The sequence below is a fragment of the Eptatretus burgeri genome, chromosome 6 (assembly GCF_056783735.1).
Source record: "Eptatretus burgeri isolate ZD-2024b chromosome 6, Ebu_testis_v1, whole genome shotgun sequence".
Taxonomy (NCBI): Eukaryota; Metazoa; Chordata; class Myxini; order Myxiniformes; family Myxinidae; genus Eptatretus; species Eptatretus burgeri.
Genome location: NC_140966.1, coordinates 70,337,677 through 70,364,222, shown reverse-complemented (window position 1 = coordinate 70,364,222; position 26,546 = coordinate 70,337,677). Strand labels below are relative to the sequence as shown.

Here is a 26,546-nt window from a genome sequence, read left to right as displayed (position 1 = left end):
GTCACATAGCGCACACACACCGACTCCTGTTCATTGCCCTGAATATCTTGCGTTCCATCAGTTACGAGTCCGAACTGAGTGGACATTTCATTCATGTTACTGCAGATATTTCTGAGGATGGCATGACTCATCAACTATAGAATTTCGTTCTGAATTTCTCCACTTGTGAACGTCGTCTTCCTTGACAGCCACGTCTTGAGGTTTACATCATCCTCGACCCGCAACTGTAAGAGCATTTTGAAATTCCCTTCAGAGGCATCCTTCCCACGAATTGCAAAACCTTGTCGGGCTAAATATTGCAGTGAGGTGATAATCTTCAGAAGTGCTGACCGTGCAGATCTTTGCTCTTCTAGCAGTTTTCTGCTCAGCTGCACATGGACACCAGGTTGACTTCTGCGACATTTCAGATTTTCGGAGGCAAGCCTATGTGTGTTTGATCATTCGTGTTGTCTGAATTTTTCTGTAGCCTTTTTCCAGTTCCGAAAGCCCTTTGAGACAAATGAGTCTTCTGCACAGCGGGCAAGTTCGGTAAGTTTTTCACGAGAAGCATCCGTACAGGTGTGACAGAGTACAGAGTACACCGCCGATGCTCTGATCAAAATGAAGCCACGGAAAATCTTTGAACCATTGTTGTTGAAACTTCAACTTTCGGTTTGGCAGTATTTGGACTGGGATACAACTGACATCATGAGGTTGAAAAGGCCGATCTGGGAAATTAGGCCGAGTACTCACACATGCACCCTTTTCTGCTATCTTCTCCTTTGAATCGTCCACCTCTTTCTGGGAACTTGATTGCTCCAGGAGAGTGGTCGGGGATGTGCGACTTGATGCTGTCGCGAAAAACTTTCTGATATCCATATCCTCTATGAAACGAGAAGGGAATTACATTTCAGTTGAATAAATTTTGACATGTGAATTATAAGGGTTATTTTTTGCGTAACAGGGCATTTTTAAGGTCAACATACTTTTGGCTAGGTCACTATACCTCCAGGCACAATGTTGACATGTGATAAGCTTTGCGGAGCACATGTATTACTAAAAGAGCGCCGATACGAGTTCAGTTCTTAATTTAGCATCTGAGCTCCCAATTTAGCATTCCATTACTCGCTTAGTTCCCGGCTACGCGCTTATTACTTTTGGTTGGGGTCAGATACCCTGGTATTTTATTACCTGGGATTATTAATATTCATCATTTTATTTAATCTGTATTTAATTAACCAATGAGCTAAAGTTGAGTGAGATGATTATGATATTATTGGTTCATAGTTAGCGTCGTCGTTAAAGATTGTGTTCTTGATTTGCATGCCATCAAAAGGGTTCACCAAAGGAATGAGCTAAACTCAGTTGTAATGTGAACATTTATGTAATTCTTTACCTCTCACAAATCACGAGACCAGGAGACGAGGGATTAAGATCTGTTGCCATCCGTACGTGCACACTCTTCTTTCCAATTATTGTACATAGTTTGTTGATTTGTAAATACGTTCATCATTTCCACTAGTCCGTGCCCGTACGTGCAAAAAAAACAAAAAAAAAACACAACTTTGAAACCGCGTGCCTTTGTTTAAGTATAGTGCGTGCCCCCACGTTTTGTTTAAGTATAGTGCGATACAAGTTAGAAAGGTGAAGTAAACCATTTTGGTCGCTAAAGGAGTATGTTTTGTTTAAGTAGAGTGCAATACAAGTTAGAAAGGTGAAGTAAACCATTTTGGTCGCTAAAGGGCCCAGAACCGTTGTGGGGTCGACATGGTGAAGAAGAAGCTGACAATCCTCTATTTTATTTTCAACGCTGCATTTAAAATCTCTAATTTAATCATTCTAAATCACACCGTTTAATGAGACACCTTATTCTGTCGGTCCGTCCTTTGTCTTTGTCCTCGTGCAAACGGAAAATTATTCGGATGATGGCAGAAGAGAAATTCCTTCTGGAACGTTATTTTTCCTCGTAAAAATTGCAAGCCGCGGCTAAGCTACGAAGCCAAAGCCTTTTTAAATCGGATTTTTCGAGGTAATCTCATTACTACCCTATAGATACTGTATAATCCGAGAACAGAACTCAAAAATAACTTTCCGTTCGTTTATCCGAACCGCTTTGGTGAATTTTGCAAACTTTTCAACAGCGACCTTTTAAAATCTATAATTTAATCCTCATAAGTCCGACGACCGAATGTTACCTCTCGTTTTGGAGGTCTATACCTCCCCTAAGTCCAAGTACCGATGAAAAAATTATTTACATTAACCACCGCAAAAGCGAGTGAATCAGCGCATTTTATTTTATGTTTCCCAAGTATTCAAAGCTAATTTAGTCGCCAAAATACCCAATTTCCTTTGATTTTCAACGTTAGGATTTAGGCCACTGTTATCGACTGTGAAATATGAAAACAGAATTACAAAATAGCTTTCCGTTCGTTTGTGCGAGCCGGTAGAGTGAAAGCGCGTCATCCTGCACAAGCTCCACCATCTGAATCGGCATACCAGACCGAGAAATATTTTATTGGCTTATAACTCGACGGTGCAAAGTCACAAAAATTAAACACACACATCATCATGCAGGTAATAATATCAGGCATCCGGCGATACAAGTTAGAAGTTAGAAAGGTGAAATAAACCATTTTGGTCGCTAAAGGGGCCCTGAGCCGTTGCGGCCTAACACTATCCACACTATCCGAGGCGTGCCGCTCCGTGCCATGAAGCCACGATTTATTTAAACACTCATAAAATGACGATACAAAGTCAGAAAACGTCCCAACATACCTGAAAATGTCCAGGTCACGTTCCCTGTTAGTGGGTGAACAATCCAACACTTGGCGAATTCTGCTTCGCAATGATAGGAAGAGCCGACATCGAAGGATCAAAGAGCGACGTCGCTATGGACGCTTGGCCGGTGGGAGACCATGGATTGGGAAGCACGGATTTTCAATGTTGAATTGTTAACCTATCATCTTTAATAGAACTATAATAGACCAATAAAACTTTAATAGAGATTTAAAAATTTATTCTTGTATTTGAGGAGCATCTCGGCCTGGTTGTACTAGAGCAGCTCGTTTTGTGTTACGTAACTTACGTTCAATGAAAAAAGTGGGGGGGGGGACGACAATCAATATGTTGTCCCCCACCCCCTTGATAAAAAGTGGGGGGGGACATATTTTGTCCCCCCCCGTCCCCCACCAATCGACGCCCATAAGTGCAACAATATTGTGACGTTCACGGGACTTGAACAGTCCCGCCAACGTAGAATGAGCCGAAACGATGGAGGCGGTTTATTTATTTATAACCCAAAGATGGCGGTTTTAATCGCTCTACCGCAAACGGGACGAGGAAGGTGGCGCGAGTCGCTTTTCACTGAGATGATGATGTTTATTTCTCTAACCAGAAATAACAAGACTCGGCAAGAGGAGGGATCCGGGGCGATTCGACGGGATGGTGGTGTGGGTTCGGGCGTGGGGAAAACACAAACAATTCCAATGGATATACCAATCTCAAACCCTCTAAGGCGCCAGGTATGTACACACACACACACACACACACACACACACACACACACACACACACACACACACACACACACACACACACACACCGTAGCTGGTCCTGGTGGTCAGGCTGGCCCGTGGTGTAGACGCAACAGTCCCTGGATTGGCGTCGGACGAGCTGGCGTTGCGCTCGTCAGGGGCAGGAGACACCGTGGTGCTGTCGACCTCCTGGTCCTGGCCCAAGTCCGCCCGCCGTTCGACCCCGTACTCCGAGCCAGCAGAACCCCAGAGCCAACCAAGGTGAGGCACGAGACACAGCAAGGCCACGAGACACGATCAAATCCAGGATTGAATCAGCCCAACAAATAGCACGCTCCCAGCACAACAGCCTCCACCAGAACGGTTTTTCTGTCCCGATCTTCTTCCTCTTCGCTCCGAACAGACCCTTTTTATCCTCGAGTCCTCGTCACTTCCAATCGAGCCGTTTATTGGCCCTCCGCCGTCGCCTTCCGCCAATCGTGATCACGGGGCGGAGCCATCCGCAGCACTGTCCTGTGACGTCACGGCAAGCCTCCAGGGAATACTAAAAGGGGTTTACGCAGACACACTTACCCTAACCCGTCTTCCTGTCTAATTACGCGACAATTATCATTTCCCCATTGAAGAAATGAACATTTACTCGACAACTTATCACCACTGAATTGCTACTTATTACATCGAGATCCTGGTAAACTCGAACAGCATGGCATACCTAATTAAACATCCTAATTACCCTTTGAATGCATACCCCCCCCCCCCTCAAACATAACAATATTGCACTGTTCACAATATGCTGTCCAGATTCCTGAAGTTATTATCCTTGATGGAGATGCTGTTGTTAACATGCTACGACCTGCAACAGCCAAGACATTTAAGGACTGTGCAACTCAAGTGTTCCTGCCATACATATAATCGCTGGGGAACGAGGGGAAGCAAGTCGGATTGATTTTGTGTGGGATGAGTTTTTCCCAGAGAGTTTAAAAGCAGGCCCATGAAGCAAGAGTGGGAAGGAAGTTCTGAGACGTGTGGAACCGTCCACACGAGTTCCTCTAAACTGGGCAGAATTTCTCCGAATTGATGGAAACAAGGTGGAGCTGTTCTCCATCCTGGCAACTAGTGTTGCAGCCATGAACACTGAAAACCAAGTAATCAGCACACACCACACTGGTGTTCAAAGTACTCAGGCTCGAGATGTGTCAGGTGTTACCTCTATGCAATCACTTAGAGGCAGATAAACAAATCATGCTCTGAGGATAAGATGCTGTGAAACAAGAGTATACGAAGATGTACATACGCACAGTATGACACGGTGCTCATTATTTGCTTACGACACGGTGTCTTTCTTCAGAGGTAGAGGGAAGAAGACTGCATGGGATATGTGGCGAACCTATGATGAAGTGACATGTGTATTCTGTGCTTTGGCTGCTATGCCAGAGCCCATAGTCGACTTGTCAGAACCGTTTTTCATTGTTTACTTCTCTCCAACGGTCCATCAGGCTGGCAGGATAGCCTCGGCCTTAGACGGCATAGAGTTATGTGCACTTGTATTGGAGATAACTATGCTTTGTACGGGATTTGAATGTCGATAGAAATGTAAACTGCCACCCTGGTGTTTCACATGTTGGTTGATGCGTCTATCTATGGTTGAAGCATGAAGATCCCTCTGCCAGCAATGGTCATTGAGGGACGTTAAATATTCCACACTGTCTTTCGCCAAGAATAGGCGAGCTATCTCCAGCACCCTAAACAAATTCTGAATTCCTGCCACAACTGACGGCTTGGAAGGCAACGGCAAACCACCCAGCATAAGTTTTGCCAAGATAATGCTTTGTTTGACAGCACTGATACTCCGTCAAGAGTATGGTACATTGAATTGATGAGAAGGAGTATGGATTCGTCACACAATGCAGTAAATATACATGTAGATGACGTCCATTCTTTGAATTTGGTGAAAATAAACAGCACAATACAAAGGCCTCATTACCTCCACAACCGAAGCTTGTGTTTTCACCCCTTTCCGTCTGTTCGTTTGTCTGTCTGTTTGTGTACAGGATATATCAAAAAGTTGTGGATGAAAATCCGGATTAAATTTTGTGGACCTATTCGGTGTGTGACAAGGACGAACTGATTAGATTTTGGTGAAGATCCGGATCTGATAATTTTTATAGTGATTCTTCACCATTGACAGATAGGGCTAAACCGATATATAGCACAATATCTCAAAAAGTTGTGGACGGATTCGGACAAAACTTGGTAGACAGGTTGTGTGTGTCGCAAGGACGAATTTATTCGATTTTGGTGGAGATCCGAATCCGGATCTGGACGCGAGAATTATTTAATTTTTTAAAGTGATTCTTCACCATTGAGAGATATCGTGCTTTTAGCATGATATTTCAAAAATGAAATGGGCCCGATATGTTCTCTTGGATCAGGAATTTCGTGGTGGAGGTATGCGCTCTACCGAGTGCCCTTCTAGTTTGTAGATGTGGTCACAAATGTATGAATGTTAACAGAGACGGCCACCCTATTAAAAATGCCTCGGAGTATATTTGGGTCGAGTTGGAGACATAAATGAAAAACCAAACAAAAAGGAAGAATAAAAAAAAGAAAAGGTTAAGTAAGAGAGTGCAATTAAGGAAAATATATGACTTTTAAAACAGGAGACAAGCTTGACTGAACACAGATGAGCAAAAGCAAGTGGGGAATGGTCTGTGAGACAGAAAAAATTCCTCCAGTTTAATAACATTGCTTTCAACAGTGAACATTGGAACTGAATATTTTATAAGGGAGAAATGAAAGTTTTCTGAGTAATGATGAAGGCATGGCCATGAGCAAACATTAGCAAACGTTAATTCGTTTAACATTCATAATAAAAATTGGGAAATAAAAGAGGCTTTGAAACTGGCTCCGATAGAGGTGAGAGAATACTCGAAGAGGTTATCTGTATGGACTAATAAATGTCAGTGTGTCAGTTTTTGTATGTTAGATCGAGGCTCGTATAAGAGCTAATACCCATAACATATAACGAAGGGAGCAGGAGACGAAAGGGAAGCACAACAGTCGGGAACGGGGACATCAGGAGATCTGTGGAAGAGAAAGGGATCGGATAGGGTGCATGGGGTAAACAAGATGGACACGACAGGGACTTTCAGGAAGGAAAAACAGGGAATTTGAAGGAGGTGGGTTTGGGTTAACGGGGGTAGAAAAGATCATGGTTTTGGATGGGTGAATTTTTTTTTGTTTTGTAGACTTTGTCGATGATCGTCTTAGAACTAATGCACAAAAAATATAACGAACGATGCAGGAGCCAAAAGGGGGGCACGAGAGGGAAGCACAACAACAGTAGGGAACAGGGACATCAGGAGATCTGTTAAGAGTGTGTGTGTCTCCTCCAATACTCCATCCATGGATGGATGTGTGACATGTTGCTGCATAGGCATGGCCGTAGGGGAAGAGATCCTCAGTTACCAATGACAGGACACGTTGCTTGGCGTTTTGCACCCAGCGCATTCCCCATTACGGGTTACAACGTAAGGAAATCCGGATAGTGATGACTTTCTGTATTCTAATAATTTCTCGATTTCTAATGTGCATTTCGAGATTAACACAATGCCCCAATCCAGTCATTGTTTACGAGAACGAAGGAACGGCCTGTGTGGCTGTTTGAAAGTTTTATTTCTTTTATTTTTTTGCATGTACGGCCACACACATACGGCCACGCACGTACGGGCACACGAGAGCGAAGGAACGGCCTATGTGGTTGTTGTTTCCGGCACGCGGTTTGAAAGGTTTTTTGTTTTTTTTTGCACATACGGCCACGCATGTATGGGCATGCGAGAGCGAAGGAACGGCCTGTGTGGTTGTTGTTTCTGGCACGCGGTTTGAAAGCTTTTTTTTGCACGTACGGCCACGCATGTATAGCCATGCACATACAGGCACTCGAGAGCGAAGGAACGGCCTGGGTGGTTGTTGCTTCTGGCACGCGGTTTGAAATTCTTTTTTTTTTTTGCACGTACGGCCACGCACGTATGAGCATGTGAGAGTGAAGGAACGGCCTGTGTGGTTGTTGTTTCTGGCACGCGGTTTGAAAGCTTTTTTTTTTTGCACGTACGGCCACGCACATACAGGCACTCGAGAGCGAAGGAACGGCCTGGGTGGTTGTTGCTTCTGGCACGCGGTTTGAAAGCTTTTTTTTTTTGCACGTACGGCCACGCACGTACGGGCACGCACTAGTATAATCAAAATCTGATTTGAGAGTTGGATCTCGTAGACTAAATAAGTGTGGAACTCTTCAGTGAAATCTGAAAATTTAAACAAATCAGCGATTTTTTATAAATAAGTGTATTTACAGAAGGAAAGGATTATGCGTAAATTTTTCTACTGTTCGTACAATAATATTGAGTGAAGAAACAATGAAGGAATGTGCAGAAAGTGTAACTTCATGAGCGCAACACTGTGTTATATAACCTGCTTTTGCAAACCATGGCAATACAGTCCACAGTGGTGTTTTTTTCTGCAATTATGTACGCAGTTTTCTTTTTACCGTTTTGTGTGATCTGCTTTCATGAGAAAATATTAACATAAATATGCTAATACTTGCAATATATTAATAGTCGGCAGTTGCTGAAAACGAAGAGGTACGTAGACAGCACACATGGACGTGGTACAAATGACTCTCCGTGGGGTGTGTGCAGGTGTGCATGCTTAGTTACGTGTGTGCAGTCCACGGGTTTTTCGGGCACGCGATCTAAACTCGAACTCGCACCCGGGCTCGTGGTGGTGCGTGGTGCTGTGGAGGAGATTATGCAGCAGTCTCGCGAACCATGTGCTTCTGCATGCAGGGAGCAGATGTGCTACAGCGCCGAAGCCACATGGGGAGCAGACATGCTGCGGCATCAAAGCCACGTGGGAGGTGCCACGTTGCAGTGTGGGTGTGGGGAAATCCATGCATGTGAGCGAGTGGAAGGATGAGTATATCGGAACACATTTATAACAAAATAATACCTCATAATATATTATTTACAAAGGGTGAAATGTGGCTCATTATTTCCGACGGCAATTGAATGTGAACTGCAAATAAGCAAACAACAGCATGCAAAATAGAATAATGATGGATAATGAGGTGGAATGGTCAGGAATGAAACAGCAGAATTTAGCAAAGGGAAACAATGAATTCAACAATTGGTATTAGATGAGTTTCTGAAAGTCATGATCATCAACTTAGTTCCTTGGGCTGTCAGGACTGCTCAGGGATAGAGCACCTGCCTTTATAATCAGTCGTGTGGATTAATTATTGACCTAAGTAAAAAAAAAAAACTGTCATTCTGGTGCTGCATCAATGAATATGCCTTCAGAAGTACATATTTAGAGGTGTGTGTTCCACCTGCTCACATTTGCTGGTGAAAGTGAAACAACTCATGGTACCTTTCAAAAACAGTAGTCCATTGTGTGCCGATACCCTGAACAATGCAAATTCCTGCCCTTGTGCGCAGGAAAATTGCATCAGCGAAACAATCATGTCTCAGTAGGAGGGCAAGCAGTGGACAAAATTCGTAAATAATCCAAATCAAAAATGCAGTTGCAAATAATTGGTTTCTTCAAATGTTACACAAAGCTTGCATTTTCGAGACCACCATTGATTTTTGAGAATTCAGTATTTCTTTACATTCATAATGTCTAACATTGTGTGTGATGTGATTCACAGGAGATTAACTATTTATTATTTCCTGGAGAACTGCTCATGAGACTTCTGACGATGCTCATTCTACCTCTGATCATTTCCAGGTGTGTGCAATTTATGAGGTCCTCTTCTTTCTTTTGTATAATACACAAGGCTGCGGGGTAGCATCACTGGCTGAGGGCATGGCTGTGCCGCTGATACAACCGCTCTGTAGGTTCGGACAGGAATTTGGAATTTGGCCTAAGATCTTAAGCCAGCAACCTTAACTGTTGATCCAACACCAGCCTTTATATTAATGATGACAATAATAAAAACAGAGATGATAAAAAAATCGAAAAGCAAAGAATTACCCTGATGGGCTCAGAAAGGGTGAAACTAATCAGTAGCTTTACTTTTCATCTGCTTGGTGACAGCATTTGATCTTGGCATCTTTGGAATGCAAGAGACCCTTCTGGGGCTGCAGCCATGATGTCATCATGACAGTATTGTCATGGCATTTGTCCAGGACAGAGAACTTCATTAATCATCTTCATAGAATTCACGAAAGCCAAAGATAATGGTGATGCTTCCTGGTTGTATTTGGTGTGGTGGATAGCGTGTCCATGTGCCAGATGGCAATTGTTGGTTTTAAATCATGCTGCAATATCTGTAATGTGATTCAATCTGGCATTCTCAACAATCACAGTTAGGTGTTCATCATATATATATATATACCAGTGAGCTACCCATGCTATGCACGGGGGGGGGGGGGGGGCTCGGCAGCCACTGGACAGCCAGTTCTTGAAGGACGGGCTAAAAATGGTGAACCTCTAAATGCCCAATCTGTGAATGTCATGGGTGGAACCCCTCATAATTTAATAATTATGCTTTAAATTCAACCTCTCTATATTTCATTCAAACAGCATCATTCCAATCATAAATTAATACCATAACATTAATATAACAAAAGGCAATACTACATTACAAACACTCATGAAGTAAACTAAGTATTTGTATGATATCATGCCGAATCCACGAACATCACCGGTGGACATCCTCACATAATTTCCTCATTCTGCTTTAAACTCAATCTCTCTATATTTTCATTCCAAACAGCATCGTTCAAATCACAAATTAAAACGACACCATTAATATAACAAAATACAATATTACAAACACTCGTGAGGTAAATGAAGAGAAACGCCGTTCTGATGTTGGAGTAGCTTCGTACGGATCGAAACTCAAAATCATAATTGTATTGAGGTATTTATGAAACCTCCCACCCACCTTAGGACACCGGCTGGGACCCCAAAAGGTTCCACAGAAGGTTTGGTGGGGCTCACCTCAAAACTGAGGGAGTAGTTCATGTTTAGACGGACAGACACTCCTGCTTTATTATATATATATATATATATATATATATATATATATATATATATATATATATATATATAATATAATATATGATATACATCCCCCAGCAAATGTGTGAGCAAGGTTAACCAGGATTAGAAAATAAAAATGAGTCCATTGTTGACGTTATGCCTGGTGTTGGCTTAATGGTTAGGGTGGTGGGCTTGGGATTTGAGGTTCTCGAGTTCAAATCCCACTCTGTTGAATTAATACTAGGTGGGGTTAACTCGGCCTGTCATCCTTCCGAGGTAGGCAAAATGAGTGCCAGCATGCTGGTATACTGTGTCGGAGTGGCGACCCGTCCAGGATTGTACCCAATAGCCAAGGAGACTGCTTTGGCAGCACCAACGCTCTGCACAGAGTATGGTCCCAATGGATGGATTGTTGACCTTAAATTGCACAGACAATTGTCTTTCTAATAAATAATCTGCAACCACGTCTTATTTGGTTGTTTTTATGCGAGTGTAGGTCGGTCTTTCTGCAGAAAGTCGGTGGCGTTTAACCATATGTAGATTTCTCACTTGAATGAAAGTAAAAACATTTTAAACACATAAATATACTGCAATTTTTTGACATTATGGAATTATAATGTGATGAGGAAAACTTGCGTAATTTGAAGTATATCTTCAAGAATCTTGAAACAGCCAAAGATTTCCAAAACAAAAATGCAATAAAAGTACAAAGATAAAAACCAAAAACTTACAAGCAAATCCATAAAGGTCTCTGGTTCGATTTCTTTAAATCAATATTAAATTTGACTAACAAGTTGCCCAAGCCCACACGTGATTCTAAACGGGGTAGGGATGAAGGTGGCAAAATTGCAAGTGGCATCTTCCGTCATCGATCCAGCAAGCTGGGAGCAACAATTCGCATTTATTGCCACATCTGATGCAATTTAAATGCTCTAATGGCAGCGAAGTGCTCCATTTGAAACGTTTTGTTTGATATGTCGCTTTTTGATGCCTACGGTTGATAATAAAAATTTGTATTGGTGTCAAAGCCAGTGACCAATTGCTAATTAATTGTAGGATGAAGAATTAATGAGGTTTGTAAAAAAAATTCTCTTTTCAACATTCTTTGTACAGCCTGGTGTCAGGACTGGCTACCTTAGACCGTAAAGCCTCAGGACGGTTGGGAGTGATCACTGTGGCCTACTACCTATTGACCACACTGGTTGCTGTGGCAGTGGGCATAGCCATAGCGACTGCAGTGCATCCAGGGGGTGCTGCTCAAAAAGCAGGAAGGCCAGCTGGAGTCCAACCCCTGCCCAGCTCTGCACACGCTCTGCTGGATCTCATACGGTAGCTATATCTCCAAGCTAATCATGCCTTGGAAACAGTGCAAAGGCAATTTAATGCATAATTTGTTAACCCACTTTCAGATCTCAAATATTAATAGTACATTATTTGGTGTTTTCACCAAAAATATATCTGCTTTCACCTGACATTGCATCACTGTGACATTAATACACTAACTATTGATAAGACATTCATAGCAACTATTAGAGGAACATTTACATATTACTGTTAAGAATTTAAAAAGTGAAAAAATTGTTACCCCCTCCCCTTATCCACATATTATTTGTGCATAAACACAATGGGCCAGGTCAAGTGGCAGTGATGTGTAATTGGAAGTAGGCATTGACATAATTGGGCCTGGGTTGGGGGAGAGAGTGGAGGATTGGATGAAAACCACATGGGAGATTTTTTGCCATATGTATTATGCACCAAGTCAATAACAAACGATATTTTAACGGCATTTGCAAACAAATTAACTCGGAGCTGAATTTATCATGGCAACAACTAAAAGGCATATTGGATTTTTAACATCCACAAGTGCATGCCAGCATGCAGGATAGCTCAATGAACATCTCTGTTTCTCAATTAAATCCCTTACCTGTACAACACCAGCATTATGTTCATTAATATGTCCCACTGTGGCAGAAATTGAAAACGGAATCAGAAAATTCTGGAGCAAGCATTGTACCATCATCCCATTTTGCTTTCAGTGGTTTTGCCAATCTAATAAAACTTCCTTATGCATTTTTTTTTCCTGCAGGAACATGTTTCCATCGAATTTGATTGAAGCCACATTTCAACAGGCAAGTTTCTTTTTCTAGCATTAATTATTGAGACACCAGCAATGTTGTACCTTATGGCTTTTGAGATTGCATTGACTCACCCTTTTTCTCTGTAAACACACTACTTCCAACAGTACAAAACACAGATTTTGCCAGTGAGGAAGTTGAAACAACTTGGATTGGAAGGTGCACAAATGGAAGGAAATGTTACTGGGGTTTCAGATGTCAAATCCATTGCCAAAGAGCAGGAATCCACAACCCTTATGGCAGGCATCACATATAAAGCTGAGCCTGGCTCCAGCAAAGGGACCAACGTTTTGGGCATAGTAATTTTCTCCAGCACAATGGGTAAGTACATAATTTAACCCTATTCATGCCTCGGCTCATTTTGTATACTGCACACAGCATATCAAGAGAAACCAACAGGTCTGATAATGAAAAACAAACATAAAAACAACCAGACACACCCTGCGACCTTCACCTGAGAGGATATCTCGATTTGGTTGGGTGTTCATGGGCTTGTTACCTGGCAGAATTGAATTTGACTGAAGGGAAGAATACAGCTGTCAAATGTTTGGTGGCTGTACAGGTTCTGCTCCTGGTCAGGTGTGGTTGTGCAATTTTGAGAATTAAACAATTGGAGCCATTTGCACCTGCCCAACCATCATGTGTGCATTCAAAGACTTCCTTCACCCAAAATCTGAGAGTAGTTGTATTGTGAAGTTTCTTTGAATAATATTTCATTCCATTTTCTTCAGGCCCCCCCTAACAAACGGACACCAACGTTGTCAGACGGAATGAAAACCCATCATTCTTGTTACAAAAACAGCTAAAATTGATGAAAAAGCGGCGGAAATTGAAACCAACACAGTAATTACGGTCGCAATAGCAGATATAACCGAAACCAACACGTTTATTCTACACACAAGAACGGTCGTGACGGAAACAAGAACGGACAATGCCGAAATAGATTGGTGGGGAACGGAAGCAACATCGGTTATTTCCGTCACGAACCATCCGAGAGCAAAACAAAAGCGGTTCATTCCGGTTACTGTAGTGTGAACAAGATGGCGGATGCAGTAGAACGACCTGTTACGGTATGTAAATTTTTAGTGCTTGTGCCTCGAAAATAAATGTAATATCGATAATATATAGTGGGTAGTACCTGATGTAGTTTTAACAATTTATTAAACCGAATTTTGTTGTGATGATAATGTTTGGTTTGCCTGTATTTTGAGCCCCCGAGTGTAGGATCGCTAGTTGTGTATCCGCAGTTCAACATAGGGGATCGTGTATGGGATCTTTTTACTTCATATTAACTTTGTTATTTTATTGGAATTTGCAATTTATTATTACTATCAAATTTTACCTCTTGCAAATATAAACGATCAATCGTCACTGATCGCTGCAGCACGGGGGGCACAAATTTCACGAAATGTCAGCCACACATTAACTCAAGAGGGCACATTTATCGCTGCTTGTATAATATCCCGTACCACAAACGGGTTTTCATTAACAGACATGATATATTCAAGGCAGACTACGTTAAAGTTAACTTACCATAACTTCAAGAACTTTTCAAGCCGCCATGTTTTCCACGTTATGGTAACCGGAATGAATCGCTTTCGCTTCGGTCTCCGCCGTTTCGCGACGGAAATAACCGATGTTGCTTCCGTTCCCCACCGTTCTATTTCGGGATTGACCGTTCTTGTGTCCGTCGCGACCGTTCTTGCGTGTAGAATAAACGTGTTGGTTTCGGTTATATTTGCTATTGCGACCGTAATCACTGTGTTGGTTTCAATTTCGGCCGCTTTTTCATCAATTTTAGCTGTTTTTGTAACAAGAATGACAGGTTTTCATTCCATCTGACAACGTTGGCGTCCGTTTGTTCGGGGGGCCTGTCCTTTCTCAGCTTGGTAACCTACCTAATTTGAATGTTCTGTATCAATGATGTCTGCTAACAACAAAGAGTTAAACTTAAATTTCGGTTTTATTTGAGAATGTACCAATCAAGTATTCAGGACAAAAAATATTCTGTTTATATCAAAATAGAAAACAAACAAAATGAATTAATAATAATAGTAAAATAACAAACTTCATTATGTTATTATTTAATATGCAGCCTGTGGCTGGTGGTTGCATCATTGCTCAGAGTGTGGCTGTACTGCTGATGCAGTGCCCCGTTACCAGTAAGCTGGTACTCATTTTGCTGATCTCAGAAGCATGATAGGCTGAGTCAATCCAGCTGGTGTTATTTAACAGCACTCCAGGGGCTCAAACTCAAGACCCTAAGATCTTAAGCCAGCCACCTTAACCGATGAGCCAACACCAGGCTTAATATTAATGATGACAATTATAAAAACAGAGATGATCCAAAATCTAAATTAAAAGGTAGGATTCTCATGATTAGCATTCAGCAAATCAATTATAAACGGAATGGGGGATTGTTTACATATTTGAGTTATTATCTGGGGCATGTGTAGCTGTTGAAAATGTCTTAGACTGCAACCAGACATGATCAGACGAGTTTGAGGAAAATGGAAGTGGTGCCACTCAGAGGTGAGCAAGTATTTAGCAAAACGAACAGTAATTAAATTATGCCGATCAGAAAGTGAGTCAACATTGAGAGTGTTCCAAAGTTCATTGTTGGGGAAGATGTTCAGAAAAGCAATTATATGTAGCACTCTGTTCTGCATGTGTTTGATAAATTAGGCTTGGATTACAATAATACAACGAGGCCATGAAGGTGCTCCAAATTCAAGCATTGGGAAATATATACATTTAGTAGATAGAAACTAGAACTTCAGCTTTGACTCCATTTTTCTTCAATTTGCCCAAGATTATAGAGATCAGGTAAAGTCGTTGCAAAGCATTGCTAGCATTGCACTTGTTGACCCCACTTGAGGTTATTTTGAATAATACCGAGGAATTTAAAAGAGGAGACAACTTAAAATGGGACATCATCGATCTCCAGTTGAATGGGAGGTGGTGCATTATGACAGAATGAAACGTGCATGGATTTACATTTCACTGGGTTCAGTTTCATATCATGATTTCGACACCAATCAACAAGAGAATTGAAATGAAACTACAACAAGGCTAAAATCAACAACATCTTTCCAGTGATTTGCAGAAGAGATAGCTATATTGTTAACCATGAGCAACTGTCTTGAACACCTGGAGGGAAGAGTGCGATTAAACAGAATGTGGAAGTTGATTCCACTGGTGGGGAAAAAAAAGGAGTAACAAATGAGCAAAGGTGAGCAGTGATCCTGGATTTAGGAAGTTTTACCAGAAGGGGGTGGGTGGTGGACCATGTGAGCCCTGGAGAAACCTAAGGGGGGGGGGAGAAAGCACCGAAAAAGCAGAGGGTGCATAACCAGAAATGAGGAAAAAGAAGACAAAGAGACCACCGACCCTGTCTGAGATGGCGTAATGATAAGCCCATAGACTCAGCTTCAGCACGGGAAATTCCAATGATCTTGTGGGCCTTGGTTTCCACAGCATCAAACTAAGCTAGATGTGAGACAGGGGAGCCAGTCCACAGGGGAGAGCAGTTCTCCATCAAGCTGTGCATGAAGGCCTTGTCGGTGGAAAGGAGTTCAGGTGTGCCAAGGAAGGACTTTGTACGACAGAGGATGCCCAGTCGTCGGCTGGATTTGGAGGCCAACTTTGAAATGTGGTTTGCCCAAAAAATATCACAGCTGATAATGCGACTTAGGTGTATGCGACTTAGAGAAGAGGGTGGAGTCATCAGCAAGGAGATAAAGAAAATTTTCCACAGAGTCAGAGAAATCATTGATGAAGATCAGGAATATGACTGGGGGAAGAACACTGCCTTGGGGCACTCCAGTCTTGACAGGGAGAGGAGACAAAAGGATTCTGTTGAGTGCCAAACGTTGGCTACGAGAGTCGAGAAAGTCAGTTAGCCATGTGTAGAGTTGGTCTTGGATGCCATATGCAGATAGTTTGGAGAGCAAGGCAGGATACCAGACCATATCAAAAGCCCGAGATATGTCCAGAGAGACGGCGCTGAACTCATGTCTGGCATTGAGGGCCTCCATCTATAGTTTGGTGAGTAGAAGCAGCATGTCCAAGGTGGAGTGACCTGGTCTGAAACCAAATTGATGATCTGAAATGAAGCTTTGGAGAAAAGGAAGGATTTCTTATGAACAGCGATGAGGGATTCCATGACCTTGCTGATGATTGGGAGTAGGCTGATTGGTCTGTAGTTGCAGGGATCTGTTTTTGCACATTTTTATGTAGAGCGGTAATGCTTGCTGATTTCCAAGCAGATGGCAGATGGCAGATGGCTTTGAGCAAATGAAAGGGTGAATAGACCAGAGAAAGGGTGAGCAAGAGCAGCAGAATAGGATTTTAGGACACGTGGGCTGATGCCATCTGGACCGGTTGCAGAATCTGAGTCGAGGTTTGACTGCAAAATCTCCACCTTGACAGGAGAGAAGGACACAGAGTTCAAGAACAGCTGGGTGCGACTGGATAACGTGGGTTCAAAAAGCAATGGGTTTGGGACACAATATTTAGAAGCATATACAGAGTTTAGGCATTCAGCCTTTTCGCATGCAGTGTCAGCTGTGCAACCATTCAACATAAGGGAGGGGATGGAGTGGGAAGATACACCAGAAACAAACATAACCAGATGCCACCAGCATTTGAAAGAGGGAGACAGGTTTGAGTTCAGACTTGAGATGAGAAAGATGTTGTTTCCTGGCTCTGATGAGGGTAGACACACACTTGTTCTGAGCTTTGTGGAATGAAGCGAGATTTCCTTTAGTTGGATTTTCTTTCCATGAGGTGAAGGCAAGTTATTTCAGGACAACTGCCTCACCACAGGGTTCGGTGTACCATGGGCAGGAGGAAGGGTTTGACAACTGAAGATGAGATGGGATAAATCTGTGCATGAGAGAGCAAATTTCTTTGAAATAATTCCCAGGATGAGTTGATGTTGGAGAAAGTTGAAATGGGAGACCAGTCTGTAAGTTTGATGGCTGCTTGAAGACCCTGCCAGTCAGCCTGAGTGAAATTCCAGACTCGACGGCACTGAGGGGGTTCTCTAATACAGCCAGAAAGATGTCGACTTTGACAAGCATATGGTCAGATGAACCGACTGGAGCAGAGGAAGAACGGCAGATATTTGCAGGGAAATTGGTCAACACCAAATCCAGAAGAGATGGAGTACTATTGGTTGAGATCCAGGTCAGGAAGTTGACAGAAGCCCGGGTTTGTTGCGTCAGATTTCCATTGGCTTTGTTTGGGTCGAGTGTTATGACGAGGGACCCCCAAATAATCTAATTATATGTCGAATAAAATCCATTAGTAAGATTTAATCAATCCTCTAAGCACACAGGGTAGGCCTGCACACCTCCCTAAAGCTGTTCCTGTGGTAATTTTGTTAAACATCATCCGATTTCCATCAGTTTTGTTACTTACGATGCCGTCCGTGTGCGTCTTTTGTTATCTCTTCCGCAATTGAGTAAAATGTGGTTCACTCACGAATAAAACTGCAACACCACATGGTGAAAGTCATCTGCTCAGTTTTGCGTTATTTTTGAATGTTTTCCCCAATTTATTTGTTCAACAGAAAATAGATGTAGAGTAAACTTAGAGCGTGAACGAAAGGTCACCATGTCCGCCTGTAATTCGTGTGCGCATTGGGGCCGTTCAAAAATTACGTAACACTAGTGGGAGGGGGAGAGGGGCAGGGGGTGTGGTGGAGGGTGGATGTCCAAATGTTACAGAGCGTTGTAGGGGGGTTGGGATGGTGTTTCCAGTGGGCGTTACGTAACGATATTAACCAATGACTATTTTGTTTACCTCTATAATAGAATCACAGTTTTTGCATTCACATCTTATATATTATTAAAACTCTCATCTTGTGTGTGTGTGTGTGTGTGTATATATATATATATATATATATATATATATATATATATATATATATATATATATATATATATATATATATATATATATATATATATATATATATATATATATATATATATATATATATATCCGTATGTATGTATATATGTATGTTCCCGAAATACAGCCAAAACGGTACAGGATAGCGCAAAAATTTTAGGGCCACCTCACTCGGCATTCGCCTGCATTGTGCAGTATCAAGTTTCATTCAAATCGGGCAACAAAAAAATTATTAAAAAATTCAATTCCCAATTCAGTCAAGTACTCTTCGGGAGAATTTGATCAATGCAAACAACCTCAGCGGTATAGTTCGCTGGAGCTATGATTTTTTTTTCATCAACTGTCACAACGGGAACCCAACGGGTTCATGGGTCGTCTAGTCTTACATAATAAAAATGACGTAAAAGGAATTGGGAAAAATTGTAGTGTGTGGTAATGTATTGTATTTATTTTTACTTTTCTAGTCTCATTCCTTCAAGTGATATGAATGAGAGTGGTGAAAGAACTGGGATGACGTGCCTGGAATGAGGTGGGGATGTTGTTCATTGGAATGGATCGTACTTGTCTTTTACACACACCACTCTCATTATCCTGCCAATTTTACTTTCATCACTATCTGATGACGTGTCCTTCTCATCATCTGATTTGTATTATTCCTTTTGGGTTATTGTCCTTTGTGATTGTTCCTTTCGTTGTTATGCAATTATTATGAACATCCGAAGAACCACATTTCTCGGTAGTGTTTCACTCACATACAATTTAATTCATGCCAGGTCAGACAGACCAGCCATCTTCCCCTGTTGGTTACCTCCATTTGTGGGTTTCAGGAGGTGGGAGCTCCCAGAACTCAAAATTTCCACTTCATATTTTTTTGGTAAACGATGATGATTCATGAACCAAACTGTTGAAGTTTCATTCTCATAGCCTCATTCCAAGGGCTCTTTTCAGAATCTTCACTGAACTTCTGACAGCCTCCACTTGTAGCTCATTTATCGTGATATTTCTTGGAATGATTTTAAAGTACTCAGTAAGGGTTTTCTTTATCATTGCTGGAGCTCCAATTATCACTGGTACAATTTCAGCTTTCTTCAATTTTCACATCCTCTTGACCTCATTTTTCAGATCCTAGTATTTGGTCATTTTCCTAATTTCTGTCGCATTTAGTCTGAAGTCATTGGGAACCGAGACCTCAATCAACAATGCTGACTTTTCCGTTTTGTGTTTGAGCACCATGTCCAGAAGCAATGCTTTGTTTGCAATGTCCACACTTGACGGGATCATCTTGTCACATGTGAGCATCAATTGTTCATTTTCAAGGATCGAATCTGGTTTGTGTTTCCATGATTGTTTTGGGACCACGATGTTGAAATGTTTACAGATGTGCCACTGGATTACTCTACAGATGCTGTCAAGTCTTTCTGTGTACAGCTGTTCCGACATGAGTTTTTTTACATCCCGAAAGGAGGTGACTGGTACTTTCTGTTTCTACCTCAAAAAACCTGCATTTGTCCAATTGGCTCAATCCTGCCATTTTCTTCAAGGCATGAGTGTAGTGTCCTTGGTCTTGGGCATTTATAATGACTTGTTCTCCATACCAACTAATTTGACCTTCTTAGTCATTCCAAAGAGCCTTCCTTATCGATCCCTATCCTGTCAAGCTCTTTTTAAAATAATATTCCTGCTCTTTTGTCATTCTCCCATTTGTCAGAGTATATCTGCTGATATTTCTTTTTGAAGTTCTCCTTTTTTTCTTCTTTGCAATCATTGGGGCTGTGTTTGTTTCTGTTTCGTTTTCCTGTGTATTATCCATAATTTGCACCTGTCTTTGGGCTGTTTCACAATCCGGGTAACCACCATGTTCCACAAACAGACAAAAATTATCATTTATGTTTCTAAAGCATTTAATGCCTACAAATTACCTTTTATACCAGAGATAATATGTGTAAAATTTCAGAGCTACAAGTCAAAGAGTCAATGTGTTATGAACGAGGAGAAGATTGGATGTCATGTTTTTAAAAATCCATTTTATTTTCTCATATTTTCCATTTGAATCATTACAAGACATTAACTGTCAAAATTAATATAATTTTTTTGTACGGGGGGACTATGGATTTGTGACTCAAAATCATTCTGCTTGTATAATATTATGAATTTAATAAATTTATTTAAAATTAACTGGAGAATACAATAATTCAAAATGATAAATCAGCAATGTTTGCATCATTATCTTTCTCATGCACATAATTTTACGGTTTTATGAGCTATTTCATACTTCTTTCCTTGAAAATTGACTTTTGTGATTTTGGCTTCCGGAGAGGACATTTTTGATGAATATACAGTATATATATATATATATATATATATATATATATATATATATATATATATATATATATATATATATATATATATATATATATATATATATATCTACACACTGGGTACAAATAGTTGCAATATATAAATTGCATGAAATGAATGTAATAAACAACTAACTTGCATAACTTAATGTGCAAGATTCCAGCAGGAATAACAAAAAAAAATGTTGGCAGATATATATTTAGCTGTTCCGGAGAGGACACTTTTTGACGGACAGGCATTTCCAGCACACATATGACTCTGTGGTAAACACACCTCAAGCCCAAACTTTTCTGTCTTTAGTGTCATGCAATAATAGGATGTGTTACTTCAGAATAGCTGAATAGTTCCAAAAATCTGCATTCCTTCCCCATAGAATTAATGATGTGTTACGGACATTTTTGACGGACAAAAGATGTGATCAGGAAAACATATTTCCCATAATGCAAATTAATGACACTGAATTTTATTTCTTCTGTGGAGCAAATTAGACCTTTCAATGCAAAATATGTTCAGTGTTAAAGAATGCATATTATAATATAACTAAATAAAATTGACTGGACAAATTGGGGATATAGTGAATTGAAACATGCAATTGGTCAAAATTTATCTGATTATTGCCTCTCCATAGAATAATAAGCTCAGTGTGACAAAGACATCACATGTGTAGGTGGGACACATATCTATCTGTGTAGTTATGTATTAGACAACACCATTATACCAACACAAAACATAGTGGCATGGCCCCATCTTGTTATTTGTACTAGATAACCCTGACTGTGAAACAGCCCCTTTGGAAATTTGTTGCTTAATGGATTAAGGATCCCTTTTCTGGTCTGTTGTTTTCTTCTCATGTGTGATAATCTTCATGTGTGTTAATCTGCTAACAAAACCATTTTCACACAGATGATCATAGGCAGCGGCCAAGATGATATCTCATCTTATCAGTACTAATCTTGACATTTTTCATTGCTTGAAATCAGACACAGCTGTCTGTCAGACTCGTAATTGATATTGAACCAAACCATGGAGACCCTGAAAGATGAATTGTATCATACCTTCAACAGCAAGGATGACAGAGAGTTGAGTGGACAGAGGAGTTGAAAAAAAATTTGTGTTCCAGGTTGTAATCACAGTGCAGTCATTCTTGTTATCAAATGAATGGTTGGTAATTTATTGTCGTTTTTAAAATTTGATTTGTCAAGCAAGGAAGCAGTATGTACCATGCTTAAAATCTTTTATACAACTCAGCTAAAGGCCCTGTCACACCTTGACGTTTTAGCCAGCATATGGCAAGGTATCAAAATGCATGTAAAACAATGGCGTACGCTGAACTATTGATGGGTTTTTTTTCCAGCTTTGGACATATTCATAATGAGTTGGACGTATGCATAACGTATTAGTAACGTACACAGAACGTTTCGATAACATATAGATAACTTATATCAACGAATGCTGAGCGTGTTGTCGGCATTCACAACCTATGCCCAACGATAGTCCAACTTATGCATAGCGCGCGGCAGCGTATCGCCGACGATCACGTGGTGTAGCCTATTAAAAGGCTGCGGCTCGACGATTCAAATCATAGCCGCACTCGACATCGAAGTGTCAAGCCGCTGTCACACCTTGACGTTGTAGCCAGTGTATGCCGACGTATGAAAAATTTGCCGAATACGCTGGCACACGTCGAATACGTTATGGGTAAGTTTTGTACAAGTTAAGAGCACGCTGAAGCACGCTGGCATACGTCATAGTACGCCGAGTACGTCGACAAATTTTCAGCATGTTGAAATTTTTTCGACGTATGCCAACATATGACACACGTTCGCATACGCTGGCCATAAGTTGAAGGCATGTTCCGCGATCGTTGACACACGTTACTTCTAAGTTACTCATAAGTCGAAACACGTTAAGGTAATGTTTAGCGTCAGTGTTCGACTCCCTGTTTTTTTTTTTTCCCCAGCATGACGGTGATGTTGACACTTCGATTTCTAGTGCGGTTATAATATAACATAATTAATAGGCTGCCGCTCAACGATTTAAATCATAACCGCACCAGAAACCGAAGTGTCAACATCACCGTCATGCCGGGGAAAAAAAAAACCAGGGTCTCGAACACTGACGCTAAACATGACCTCAACGTGTTTCGACTTATGAGTAACTTACAAGTAACGTGTGTCGACGTGTGTCAACGATCGCGCAACGTGCCTACAACTTATGGCCAGCATATGCGGAACGTGTGAGTCATATGCTGGCATACGTCGAAAAATTTCAAGCATGTTAAAATTTGTCAACGAGCTCGGCGTATTATGATGTATGCCAGCGTGCTCTTACCGTATACAAAACTTACCCCTAACGTATTGGACGTGTGCCAGCGTTTTCGACAAATTTTTCATACGTCGGCATACGCTGGCTAAATCGTCAAGGTGTGTGTGACAGGGCCTTCAGGTTTGAATCACAGACTTCCCAGTCTCAGAGCAGATGCTATAATCATTACACCACTGAGTCTGGTACTCTTCTCTTGAGTGTTGCAAGTTAGAGCAATGCTCTTTAACTTAATTATGTCAGTCACAGAAAACAAATCCTTTGGTATGTTTCCAAAAAAAACTACATTAATAAAACATCCCCTTGTTGACTGTTTTTGTATTTATGAAGATTTCAGTTGATGAATACAAATTTAAATAGAGTGCATTGCACATTACTCCATCAAAATAATTAGCACTGTGAAGTATATAAATCAAAGTTTAAAAAATTGATCTGTTTTATTACATATGCTTTTGAAGATTGGTTGGTCAGGAACATTTGTTTATTTTTTGGGGAAAAGAACTAGAACCTTTCAGGCAATATTTACATTTGGTAACCTCAAGCATATACACAATTAATTACTAGTATGAAATAGTAATTATGAAATTCTTAAAATGTTTTTTTTATACCTTGTCGAGGCTCGTGTGAGAGCTAACACAGAACGCACATCATGGGGGACATGAGACAAGAGGGGAGGGAGTGTGAAGGACAAAACAGTGGGGAAGAGAGACATTAGGAGATCTGTGGAGGGAGAGGGATGGGATGGGGAACAATGGGGAATAGAAGATGGACATTAAAGGGACTTTCAGGAAGGAAAGCAGGGAATTTGAAGGAGGTGGACTTGGTTGGATTATCGGGGGTAGAAAAGATGGAGGATTTGGATGGGGGATGATAAGAGGTGGTGGTGAACAGCTGTTTTGAAGGCCTGGAGGGAAGAATGGGACTGAATAAAGTGAGGGAGTTTATTCCAAAGGCGGGAAAAAAAAGAGGAATGAAAGAGTGAAGGTGAGCAGTGATTCGTGATTTTGGTAGTTTTACCAGAAGGGGGGTTGTTGGCGAACCTTGAGCGCCATGCGGAAATGTGGTGGGGACAAATCGCAGAGAGAGAGAGAGAGAGAGAGAGAGAGAGAGAGAGAGAGAGAGAGAGAGAGAGAGAGAGAGAGAGAGAGAGAGAGAGAGAGAGAGAGAGAGAGAGAGAGAGAGAGAGAGAGAGAGAGAGAGAGAGACAGAGCAGGGGGGGGGGGAGGCTGGAGAGGAGACGGTAGAAAACAGAAAGACCACCGACCAACCTGCGATGAATGAGTGAGAGGCCCAAAGACTCAGCCTTATTGCACGAGATGCCAATGATCCGAAATGCCTTGGTTTCTACAGTGTGAAGCCGAGAAAGGTGGGAGGCAGGAGCACCAGCCCAGAGGGGAGAGCAGTACTCCATCAGGCTGCGGACAAAAGCTTTGTAAGTGGTCAGGGGCTCAGGTGGGCTGAGGAAGGACTTTGTACGACGGAGGATTCCCAGTCGGCGACTGGCTTTGGAGGCGAGGGTTGAAATGTGGCTTTCCCAGGAAAGGTCATGGCAGATAGTGAGACCCAGAAGCTTGAAAGAAAGGACTTCTTCCAGAGGATTGTTGAGAAAGTGGATGTGGGGGTTTTCTAAATGGTCCTTTCGAAGAGACATAGTGAGAGTGTGAGATTTGTCCGGATTGAAAGACATGTTCCACGTGTTGGACCAGTTTGTGATTTTATCAGATCTGCAGTGAGCGAAGAAGCTGCTGCTTGCCGGTCTGAGGGATGACCGATGGTACGGCAGAGGGTGGAGTCATCAGCAAAGAGATAGAGGATTTTCCAGAGAGTCGGAGACATCATTGATGAAAACCAGGAAAAGAACAGGGCCCAGAACGCTACCTTGAGGAACTCCAGCCTGGACAGGAAGAGGGGATGAAAGAACTCCATTTAGGGCCACATGGTGACTGAGACAGGAGAGGAAGTCTGCGAGCCATGAGTGGAGATGGCCTTGGATACCATAGGAAGAGAGTTTGGTGAGTAGGGCAGGGTGCCAGACTGTGTCAAAAGCACATGATATGTCCAGGGATATCGCTCAGATTTCCTGTCTGGCATTGAGGACTTCCATCCATTGTTGGGAGAGCAGAAGCAGCATATCCAGGGTAGAGTGACCTGGTCTGAAACCAAATTGATAATCAGAAATCAAGCCATTGGAGAAGAGGAAGGATTTGATGTCTGAAGCGATGATGGATTCCATAACCTTGCTGAGGATTGGGAGAAGGCTGATTGGTCTGTAGTTGCAGGGATCTGTTTTTGCACCTTTTTTGTGCAGGGCAGTGATGTTTGCTGATTTCCAAGCAGATGGCAGATGACCTTGAGCAAATGAGAGGGTGAATAGACCAGAGAGAGGGTGAGCAAGAGCCGAAGAGCAGGCTTTGAGGACACCTGGGTTGATGCCGTCTGGACCGGTTGCAGAATCTGAGTCGAGGTTTGACAGCAAGCTCTCCACCTTGTCAGGAAAAAAGGACACAAAGACCAGGGACAGTTGGGTGCGACTGGGTAAGGTGGGTAGAGAACATGATGGGTTTTGGACACAAGATTGAGCTGCAAACACCAAGTTTAGGCATTCAGCTTTTTCACGTGTGGTATAAGCAGTGCGGACTTTTGAGGTAAGGGAGGGGATGGAGGAGGAACATACACCAGAAACAGATTTAATTAGATGCCACCAGGATTTTGAGGAGGGAGAGAGGTTTGAGAGTTCAGACTTGAGATGAGAAACATGCTGTTTTCTGGCTCTCCTGAGGGTAGATACACACTTATTCCGAGCTTTATGGAAGGAACTGAGATTGCCCTCAGTTGGGTTTGCTTTCCATGAGACAAAGGCAAGTTGTTTCAGGACAACTGCCTCACCACAAGCTTCAGCGAACCAAGGGCAGGAGGAAGGGTAGGACAACTGAAGATGAGAGGGGATAAATCTGTGCATGAGAGAGAGCAAGTTTCTTTGAAAGAATTTCCAGGATGAGTTGATGTTGGAGAAAGTAGCGATAGGAGACCAGTCTATAAGTTTGAGGGCTGCTTGGAGGCCCGACCAGTTGGCTTGAGTGAAATGCCAGACTCGACAGCAGTGAGGTGGTTCTCTGATAACAGCCAGAGAGATGTGCGCTTTGACAAGGACGTGGGCAAAAGAACCGGAGCGGAGGAAGAGCAGCAGATATTGTCAGGGAAGTTTGTCAAAATCAGATCCAGAAGAGATGGAGTACCATTGGTTGAGATCCGG

General features: G+C 41.9%; 1 protein-coding gene across 1 annotated transcript in view; it reads left to right on the top strand.

The window, feature by feature from the left end:
• The window catches only part of LOC147025015 (excitatory amino acid transporter 5-like), a 76,589-nt gene that overhangs the window by 19,351 nt on the left and 30,692 nt on the right, over positions 1-26,546 (top strand). Inside the window, exons 2-5 of the mRNA XM_085887059.1 lie at positions 9,217-9,296; positions 11,670-11,885; positions 12,643-12,685; positions 12,799-13,012. Of these exons, the coding sequence (XP_085743185.1) occupies positions 9,217-9,296; positions 11,670-11,885; positions 12,643-12,685; positions 12,799-13,012 (553 nt within the window). The remainder of the gene's footprint in view (positions 1-9,216; positions 9,297-11,669; positions 11,886-12,642; positions 12,686-12,798; positions 13,013-26,546) is intronic.